Source organism: Eimeria necatrix, genomic scaffold, assembly GCF_000499385.1.
Source record: "Eimeria necatrix Houghton genomic scaffold, Enh_scaff174, whole genome shotgun sequence".
Taxonomy (NCBI): domain Eukaryota; phylum Apicomplexa; class Conoidasida; order Eucoccidiorida; family Eimeriidae; genus Eimeria; species Eimeria necatrix.
This window is the reverse complement of record NW_013652415.1, coordinates 1-10,243: the sequence shown is the minus strand read 5'-3', so window position 1 is coordinate 10,243 and position 10,243 is coordinate 1. Positions and strand designations below refer to the sequence as shown.

General features: G+C 48.5%; 2 protein-coding genes across 2 annotated transcripts; both read left to right on the top strand.

The window, feature by feature from the left end:
• Nucleotides 1-762: 762 nt before the first annotated feature.
• On the top strand, nucleotides 763-2,889 carry ENH_00021490 (hypothetical protein, conserved; the record flags this gene model as incomplete). The annotated part of the gene is made up of 1 exon (XM_013579512.1): nucleotides 763-2,889. The coding sequence occupies one exon, from the start codon at nucleotides 763-765 to the stop codon at nucleotides 2,887-2,889; it is 2,127 nt and encodes a 708-aa protein (XP_013434966.1).
• Nucleotides 2,890-9,681: 6,792 nt separating this feature from the next.
• ENH_00021480 (hypothetical protein) lies at nucleotides 9,682-10,107 on the top strand (the record flags this gene model as incomplete). Its single annotated transcript, XM_013579511.1, has 1 exon — nucleotides 9,682-10,107. One exon carries the CDS (start codon nucleotides 9,682-9,684, stop codon nucleotides 10,105-10,107), a length of 426 nt encoding a protein of 141 aa, XP_013434965.1.
• Between the last annotated feature and the right edge of the window lie 136 nt (nucleotides 10,108-10,243).

Sequence of the window (10,243 nt, the reverse complement as noted above, 5' to 3'; positions counted from 1 at the left end):
CCCAGCTAGCTCGCGCCGCTCCTGCGCAGCGCCGCAGCGGGAAGCCGTCGATGCTGTTCCTGCGGCCATTTCAAGATATTCCACTTCTCGCGAATTCCCTTCAGTTTCTTTTCTCCTTTTCCCTTCTTTTGCTTCCCAATTGTACCAACAGGTGCGCAGATCAGCCCCCGGATCCCCCCCTCGCAGCGCAGCAGCAGCAGCAGCAGCAGCAGCAGCATATTTCAGCTTTCCGGGCTTGTTTTCGCGCCTTTTTTCCCCCTCTGCGGGCACCAGTGGACCACTGGTCACCTTGCTGCTGCTGCTGCTGGCCTCTGCTGCTGCAGCAGCGCAGCGCGGGCCCTTTTGCTGCCGGTTTCCGCAGCGCGTGCTGGGGTGTCTGTACACCTGAAAAGCTGCGGCACTGCAGATTGTCGGGTGTCTGTACACCCCAGAGAAATTCAAGTTTCGGACTTGGGAAGCGGGGGCGCTCTTGCGCGTTTGTGCTGCATCATTTCTGTTTATTTGTGTTGTTGAAAGCTTTTGAATTGCTGTGTCTGGACTGCAGCAGCAGCAGCAGAACTTGCGTGTCTGTTGCGTGTTTGCTGCTGCTGCTGCTGCTGCGCTGCAGGTAGTGGCTGCGGGCGGCCGGCGTTTGGGCGGATTGTTTTGCCTTTGGGACATAAAAACTTGAATTATTTCTCTTTTCTGGTTTTATTTCTTTCTTTTCTTTTATTTTCTCTTTTATTTATTTCTTTCTTTCTTTTATTTGCTTCTCCCGCGAGGATGCGGCTGCCCGGCAGCAGCGGGCTGCTGGCCCTCAGCTCCCTGGCAGCTCTGCTGCTGACCAGTGGTCCACTGGTCCCGTTTGCTGCTGCTAAGCGGCAGGGCCCGCAGCTGGCCTCCTCTTTGTCCCCGCTGTCTGCTGCAGAGCTCTCCCTCCGCAGCAGCAGCAGCAGCAGCAGCAGCAGCAGCAGCGGGCCGGAGGAAGCTGCAGCAGAAGACGAGGAGGCCGTGCTGCAGTCCGAAGAAGCCTGCGAAGGCCAAGCAGCAGTTGCTGCTGTGCTGCAGCAGGAACTGGAGAGTCTGCAGCACCCGACTTCTCCTTGGGTGCAGCTTTTGGCGAAGTTGACAGCAGCAAAAGACAACAAGCAAGTTTGCATGCACTCGGAGGCCCCCCCGGCGCTGTGCGAGCTGCCAGCAGCAGCAGCAGCAGCAGCAGCAGCAGCAGCAGGGGGCCCCCAGCTCAGCTGCGGGGGCCCCCAGTACCAGAAACTCATTGGGTCTTTTGTGGAAGCAAAGAACTGCATTTTGTCTTTGGCAGTGACGCAAACTTTGCTGCAGAACTGGCAGGGTCACTTGGGGGCCCCTGGGATAATAAGTTTGCTGCTGCAGCAGTACGCTGCAGCGCAGCAGCAGCAGCAGCTGGACGCGGAGCTGGCAGCAGCCTACGCTGCTGCTGCTGCGCTGCTGCAGCAGCTGCAGCAAAGCGCAGCAGATGCTGCTGCTGCTTTCCACTCTTTAGACATCAAAGCTGTGCTGCTGAAAAGAAGAAGAGAATTAACTTCTCTCTTTTGCGCCTTGGGCTGGGGCAAGGAGGAGGGGTCTGCTGCTGCTGCTGCTGCTGCTGCTGCTGCTCTCAGCAGCAACGTTTTTGCTGCTGGCAGCGTTGTCGTGCTGCGGGGGGACTTCGAAGACAGCCAAAACGAAGCTGTTGCTGCTTTTGCTGCTGCAGTGGACGCCTTTGGGGTGTACGTACAGCAGCTGCTGCAGCAAGACGGCTTCCTCGACAGAGCAGCAGCAATTCATCAGCAGCTGCAGCAATTCAAACTTTCAAAACTTAATTCCATTTTCTCTCAACTGGAAGCAAAAGCAGCAGACGGAGAAGACCAAATGGCCCTCCTCAGCGTCATGCCTTCCGGCAGAAGGCGCCACAGGAGGCACAGCAGCAGCAGCAGCAGCAGCAGCAGCAGCAGCAGCAGCAGCGGCGCAGGCGCTGCGGCGGAACAGCCCGAAACGGTCTTCCTGCAGACGCAGGACGCGCTGCTGCAGCAGCAGCAGCAAAACGAAGCTCCTGCTGCGCTCCCAGCAGCAGCAGCTGTCCTCGGTGCTGCGCCTGCTGCTGCAGCAGCAGCACCAGCAGCAGCAACAACTGCTGCAGCAGCCCCGCAGACGCTGCCAGCAGCAACTCCTGCTGCAGCAACGAACGCAGCAACAACAGCCTACCTGACTGCTCCTGCAGTGCAGCCGCAGCCGCAGCCGCAGCAGCAGCAGCAGCTGCTGCTGCAGCCGCAGCAGCAGCAGCCGCAGCAGCCGCAGCTGCAGCAAACGCAGCTGCAGCAGCCGCAGGCTGCTGCTGCCGTCCCAGCTCAAGCAGCAGCAGTTGCTCCTGTTGCTGCTGTCGCTCCTGTTGTTGCTGCTGCTCCTGCGGCTCCTGCAACTGTTCCGGTTGCTGCTGCTGCTGTTCCTGCTGCTGCTGCTGTTCCTGCTGCTGCTGCTCCTCCTGCAGCGCCAGCAGCACTGCCAGCTGTCGAGACACCCCAGACAGCAGCAGCAGCAGCACCAACTGTCTTCAGCGGGGGCTCAGATGCAGCAGCAACTCCAGCAGCAGCAGCAGCGCCAGAAGCAGCACCAGCAGCAGCACCGACTAGCGCTGCTGCTGCACCTGCTGCTCCGCAGCAGCAGCAAGGCGGCTCCCCGCCCTCCCCCGCAGCAGCCCCAGCAGCAGCAGCACCAGCAGCAGCAGCAGCAGCAGCAGCAGCAGCACCAGCAGTGTCCATTCGGGAACGCCTGGAAACTATGGCCAGATCTCTGAGGTTTTTTGCTGTTGATGAAAATAAAGAACTCACTTTTTCTGCTGATCTTGAGGGTTTGGAAAAAGCCATTAAGGCAGGATACACGGATATAACGTGAGCCTGAGGGTTTAGGGTTTAGGGTTTAGGGTTTAGGGTTTAGGGTTTTGCTGCAAACCCTCTTCTTCCTTGAGGTTCTGCAGAGTCCACGCAGCTTAAATATATCTCCTGCTGCTCTTCTACTTGACCTAAACCCTAAACCCTAAACCCTAAACCCTAAACCCTAAACCCTAGTGCAGCTTTTTCATTGCTGTGTCTGCTGCGCACACGGCGCCAAACGCTAATCCCCAAACCCTAAACCCCAAAGCCTAAACCCCACCCCCAGACCATAAACCCTAAACCCTAAACCCTAAACCCTAAACCCTAAACCCTTTGCGTGCGTCTCAGGGACAAAGTGTACGTGGGTTGGCTGCAGTTTTTGCCGCAAGCTTTTATTGTTTCTTCTTTTAAGTTTTTGACTCTTTTGCTGCCAAACCCTCGCGTGGACTTCGCCGAATTTTATAACTGCACGATGGCTGAAGACGGCACTGTCACTGAGGGTTTCACGGGAGACCTGGTCCGCAAGGGTTTAGGGTTTAGGGTTTAGGGTTTGGGGTTTAGGGTTTAGGGTTTGGGGTTTGGGGTTTAGGGTTTGGGGTTTAGGGTTTGGGGTTTGGGGTTTACGGTTTAGGGTTTGGGGTTAGGGGGTTAGGGTTTGGGGTTTAGGGTTTGGGGGCTAGGTTTGGGGTTTGGGGGTTAGGGTTTGGGGTTTGGGGGTTAGGGTTTGGGGTTTAGGGTTTAGGAGGCATGGAGTTGTTGGGGTTTTGGGTTCAGGGTCTAGGGTTTGTGGTGGGGACGCGGGTTTAGGGTTTAGGGTTTGTTGAGTGGTGTGTATAATGCTGTTTTTTCTAGGGTTTGGTGGGGACGAGGGTTTAGGGTTTAGGGTTTAGGGTTTGTGGAGTGTGTTTTTGCGCAGCCTGTAAACCACCGAGTGCTGGCGGAGAGGTTTTCTGAAGTGGTTGATGAAGCTTACAAAGAAGTTTGGAAAAAGTATTTTGCTGTTGCAGACGAAATGACAGAAGTGAAGCAGCAGCAGCAGCAGCAGCAGCAGCAGCAGCAGCAGCAGTTCTCGCAGCAGCAAGCGACGGCCGTCAGCGCGGTTGAAGTGGTACGGCACAGACTCAAGGGATTGGGGCCGAGCCCTTAGGGTTTAGGGTTTAGGGTTTAGGGTTTAGGGTTTAGGGTTTAGGGTTTGGCGTTCCGTGGACGACTCCAGCGTTTCCTTAGCAGAAGCCAAGGCGTAGGACTTCGGGCCCAGAGCTCAGGGTCTAGGGTTTAGGGTTTAGGGTTTAGGGTTTAGGGTTTAGGGTTTAGGGTTTAGGGTTTAGGGTTTAGGGTTTGGTGTTGGGCCAGGAGTCGGGAGTGGAGTCGCTGGACTTGGAGGAGGGCGAGAAGGTCGAAGTGGCAATTGTGTCTTCTTCGGACGGCATCGATTTGGAGAGTTTGGAGAAATACATCAAAGTCGAAGAAGTCAACAAAATGAGCGTCGAGGCCCTGGTGAGAAGCCCCACAGCTAGCTAGCTAGCTAGCTAGCTAGCTAGCTGGCTGGCTAGCTGGCTGGCTAGCTAGCTGGGCTGGCTAGCTGGCTGGCAAGCTAGCTGGCTAGCTAGCTGGCTAGTTATATGGCTAGTTATATGGCTAGTTAGATGCTTAGCTAGGTGGCTAGCTAGGTGGCTAGCTAGCTAGATAGCTAGCTAGCTAGATATCTGAATGGCTAGTTACGTGGCTAGATAACTGCACTGCTAGCTAGATGGCTAGCTAGCTAGCTAGCTAGAGAGCTAGCTAGCTGTTGAGCTGGCCAGCTAGCTGGCGTTTAAGGTAGCCAGCTGTGACGTCAGCTAGCTAGTTACTTCGTAGTCGGTTAGCTAGCCACTGGTTCAGGTAGCTCGCTTCAGCGCTAGCTAGCTGTCTAGAAAAATACAGAGCTAGCTAGCTAGCTAGCTAGCTAGCTGACTGTCAGGCTGGCTAGCTAGCTTTTTGGCTAGCTAGCTAGCTAGATGCGGGCGGATGATAATAGGCAGGTCATAACAGGCACTAGAAACCTAGCTAGCTAGCTAGCTGGCTAGCTAGCTAGCTAGCTAGCTGACGGTTGATTTCATCAGGGTGGCTAGCCAGCGCTCACACAGCCCTTCAAAAGCAAGAAAGAAATAAGGAAACACTTCAGCTATGTAGGGGAAAAGCAGCAGCAGCAGCAGCAGCAGCACTAGCAGCAGCAGCACTAGCAGCAGCAGCAGCAGCACTAGCAGCAGCAGAAAGTTTTGTAGCAATTCTTCAGTTTCTTTATATTCCCTCTGCTAATAGTGGGACCCCTCTAATTAAAGTTGAATTATCAATCATTACTCATTTATTTGTTATTAAATTAATTAATTAACTGAATTGTTTTGTTATTTATTTATTTATTTATTTATTTATTTATTTATTTATTTATTTATTTATTTATTTATTTATTTATTTGTCTTTTGCAGGCCTCTGGCGCCTTCGCAGCGGCGCCCCAGGCGCTTGCCCTGTTTGCAGCATCCGCGTTGTGTGTGTTGCTGCTGAGGTGAAAGGAAAGAGCGGAGAAAATCCGGGAAAAAGGGTTTAAAAGCGGAAAAATGGTGAAAAAATGGCCAATTAAGTGCAAATAAATGCAAATAAATGCAAATAAATGCAAATAAATGCAAATAAATGCAAATAAATGCAAATAAATGCAAAAAATCTTGAAAACGAGCCGAAATAAAGGGGTATTCCTTCAACCGGTCAAGGAACCGCGGACCGCCGAGGAGCGGCGACTGCAGCGCCGAAAGAAGCATGCGTTGTTTGTTTCTTTTCTGCATGTTATATACTTCATTGTGGAGGAAATGCAAAAAATAATAAAGTTTTTGCGCTTTTATTTCCGTCATTTGTATATAATATGCTCAATCCGAGCCGGATCGCAACGCAGGAGCGGGCGCGCTGCGGGAGCCGCGAGCAGTCACTGGGGTGTATGGACAGCTCAAACCACGAAAAAGACAATGAGTCTGCACATTTTCTCCTGCATTTGTTTATTTGAACACTTTTATGAATTCCTGGCTTCAATTCGCAGCGCTTCGGTGCTTCTGACTGCGCGTCCGCCGCCCCCGCGCCGGGGTGTACGTACACCCCGCCACTCGCCGCGGCGCTGGGGTGTACGTACACCCCGTTTCTTGCGCTCGCTTGTTCGTTGTTTTCCTCAAAGGCAAAAGCTCACTTTCTTTTTTCCTCCTTTAGCGCTGGCGCGACGCGCAGCAAACAACTCGGAGGAAATCCAAAATTCAAAATTCAAAGTTCAATTATTTATCAACTCAAAACGAGACCAACACGTTTCAATCGCCCACCCGCAGGGCTTCTTGTTCCTCTCACTTGCCTTCGCGCGCAGCTAGCTAGCTAGCTAGCTAGCTGGCTAGCTGGCTGGCTGGCCAGCCAGCTAGCTAACTAGAGCAATAGCTGGTTAGCTAGGTAGAGCAATAGCTAGCTAGCAAGCTAGCTACAGAAACAGCTGGAGGAACGGCTAGCTAGCCAGCTAGCTAGCAAGCGGAGCAACTAGCTAGGAAGCTAGCTAGCTAGCTAGCAGGAGGAATAGCTAGCTGGCTAGCTAGCTAGTTAGTCAATTAGTTACCTTGTTGGTTAGCTAGCTAGCTACGCTAGGTGGCGAGCTAACTAGCTCGCCAACTTCCTAGCCAAATGGCTAGCTTGGGCAAAGAAGACAGCTAGCTAGGTAGCTGCATGTTGGCCAGGCTCCCACTCACTTGGCTAAGTGGCCAAATGCTTGGCTAGCTAGCTAGCTAGCTAAATGGCTAGCTAAATAGCTAGCTAGCTAGCTAGCGGAGCATCTGGCTGCTTGGCTGCCCGGCTAAGTAACTAGCTAGCTAGTTACCTAGCTAGCTAGCTAGCTAACTAGTTACCTAGCTAGCTAGCCGAGTCTGGGGCTGGCGCGGAGGCTGGATGAACGAGCTCCTGGATGGCTAGCTAGCCAGCTAGCTACCCTGTCATGGCTGCAGCTAGCTAGCTAGCTAGCGAGCTAGCTGGCTGGCCAGCCAGATAGGTAGCTAGCCTGCTAGCTAGTCAGCTAGCTAGCTAGTCAGCTAGCTAGCTAGTCAGCTAGCTAGCTAATCAGCTGGCTAGCTAGTCGCTAGCTAGCTAGTCAGCTAGCTAGCTAGCTGGCTAGCTAGCGACCTACTGATGCAAGAGGAAGCAAACGAGAAGAGACGGGGAACTGCAAAAGAGCCGAAAAATAGAAATGGAAAAAGTAAAACTAAAAAGGAGAAAAAGGAAAAATAAAATTAAAAAGGAGAAAAAAGAAAAATAAAAAACAATTTAGAGAAGAGACGCGAAGGCAAGTAAGACACCCGAACAGACACACAGCCTCGAGGGTTTACGAGGGTTTACGAGGGTTTACGAGGGTTTACGAGGGTTTACGAGGGTTTATGAGGGTTTATGAGGGTTTACGAGGGTTTACGAGGATTTACGAGGGTTTACGAGGGTTTATGAGGGTTTAGGGTTTAGAAGCCGTATGGGGAAAAGATTAAAATATTTTGAAAGAAAAAGAATATTTTCGCCTTTCTGCATTTGTATACAAATAAATAAATAAATAAATAAATAAATAAATAAATATATAAATAAATTAATAAATAATAAATAAATAAATAAATAAATAAATAAATAAATAAATAAATAACAAATAAATAAACAAATAAATAAATAAATAAATAAATAAATAAATAAATAAATAAATAAATAAATAAATAACATAATTGTTTATTTGCATTTGTAATGTGTATTAAATATAAGCCGTTGAAACATTTCTATGAACAAAAACATAAATATAAAAAGATATAAATATAAAATAAAAATAAATATATAAATATAATATAAATATAAAATAAATGTAAAAATAAAGTGAAACATAAAATAAACATAATATAAATATAAATTTAAATATAATACAAACATAAATGTAAATAAAAATATATAAAAATATATTTTGTTTATTTATAGGCCCTTTTAGTGCCCAATAAACCTTAGTAAACCCTAAACCCTAGCAAACCCTAAACCCTAGCAAGCACTAAACCCTAGCGAACCCTTAACCCTAGAAAACCTAAACCCTACTGAACCCTAAACAGTAGCAAACCCTAAACCCTAGCAAACCCTAAACCCTAGTAAACTCTAAACCCTAGAAAACCTAAACCGTACTGAACCCTAAACAGTAGCAAACCCTAAACCCTAGTAAACCCTAAACCCTAGAAAACCTAAACCCTACTAAACCCTCAAGAGTAGCAAACCCTAAACCCTAGAAAACCTAAACCCTACACGCGGGAAAAGAAGGCCTGAGGCCTTTAAGAGTGGAAAAGAAACCCTGAAGAAGTCCTAGGGTTTACAAATTAGGGTTTAGGGTTTGGAGGGTTTCAAAAAGACAACAATATACAAATTGAACTAAATGTTTCTAAGTGGCAGCCAATTCTGCACAAAAAGAATTAAATAAAAAGTTTTCACAAAAAGCATTTGCATGCACTGGGGTGTACAGACAGCTGCATGCATGCGCAGGTGTCTGTACACCCCATCGACTCCCAAATAAAAGTAAGCATTTAAACGCAAATAAATAAATCAATAAAGAAATAAATAAATAAATAAGTAAATAAATAAATAAATAAATAAATAAATAAATAGATAAATAAATAAATTTGTTTCTTTATTGATTGATTTATTTATTCGTCTTTTTTTATTTTTCTTTCCACTTTTTGGAAGTTGATGTGAACGCATTTGCAGACTCAAAAATCAGAATGCGCAAATTTACAAATCCATTTCACAAATACAATTGAACAAAATAATAAATGAATAAATAAATAAATGAACAAATAAAGAAATAAATAAATAAATAAATATGTAAATAAATAAATAAATAAATAAATAATAAATAAATAAATAAATAATGTGTGCAGATAGGCAACTAATTGGATTTGCACTTTAAAGTATATTTCGATAAAATATTTGACGGCGTTTTCTGCATGCATGCATTCTTGTTTTTGTTTCCAAAGAAACTGGTTTCTTTCCAATTCTATTTATTTATTTATTTATTTCTATTTGTTTAATTAATTAATTAATTAATTAATTAATTAATTAATTAATTTATTTATTTATTTGTGCTGCCACTTTTGTTCTTTTACTTTTTTCTTCTTCAGACAGGGAGCAGAGCTACGAGCTGAGGTGTACGTACACTCCAGAGACCCACGAAAACACCCGCCAACCGCTGTCCAAACCCTAAACCCTAAACCCTAAACCCTAAACCCTAAACCCTAAACCCTAAACCGAGAGTGTCCTGGAGGCGAAAAGAAGCAAAGAGGAAGGGGTTTGAAAGCAGCAGCAGAGGTTTCAATTAGTTGGCAGCAAACAGAGCCACAAAGAGGCCCCTCTTTGATTAAATTTATTTTCTTTTTCTTTTTCTTTTTCTTTTAAAGCTTTTGCTGCAGCAAAAGGGTCCAGCCACTCTTCTATAACTACCACTTCAGCGCCTGCATAATCCCAACCACCAGCCCCTTCCTGTTCTTTCTCCAGGGCCCCCTGAGGGCCTCCCTGGGGGGCCCCCTGAGGGCCCTCCTGGGGGGCCCCCTCCGAGGAGGTGCTCGTGGGGGGCCCCTGGGGGGCCCCCTGGGGGGCCCCCTGGGGGGCCCCCTGAGGGGCCCCCTGGGGGGCCCCCTGGGGGGCCCCCCCCGGTGGGGGGCCCCCCTGGAGGGGGCGAGAAAGGACTGTGAGGCTTTTGAAGCCCCTGGTTTGCATGCGTTTGCATGCAGTTTGTTTTAAGGCGTTGGAGAAGTCTGGAATGGAGTTGGAGTTGAGGACAAGTCTGTGGAGGACGGCGAGGCCAGCGGCGTCGCTCCAGCAGCCCGAAAGGGAGCTGTTGGGTCTTTTAAAAGCATTTTCTTTCTTTTTAAAACTCCCAAAGGACTTCTTTGCGGAGTCTTTGCGGAAGCTGGAGTCGGCGGCGGAAGAAAGGCGGCTGCGGGTGGCCCAGCCGACGCCGAAGCCGCAGGCGGCACACGGAAGCAGAAACCCGAGCACGCGGCTCATATTTGCGCCATTTCAAGACAGCAAAGACGAAAATAAACAAAAAATTCAACTTCTCATGATTAAAACGATTAAAATGAACCTTTTCCCCGCCGAAACTCCGGAATTCAAGTTTTGCAACTTGCTGTTCTGCCAGCAGCTGCAAGTTCTGGGGTGTCTGTACACCGCGCGCGCAGAGTGAAACCCAGCTGAAGCTTCCGCGATCTTCACTTTTGAGACTTCTGCAATGCAGATTTGTTTATTTTTCACATTTTGCGTTGCCTTTTTGTGTTTATTTTCATATTTTCCCGCCTCTGCGCTGCGGATCCCGCGGGAAG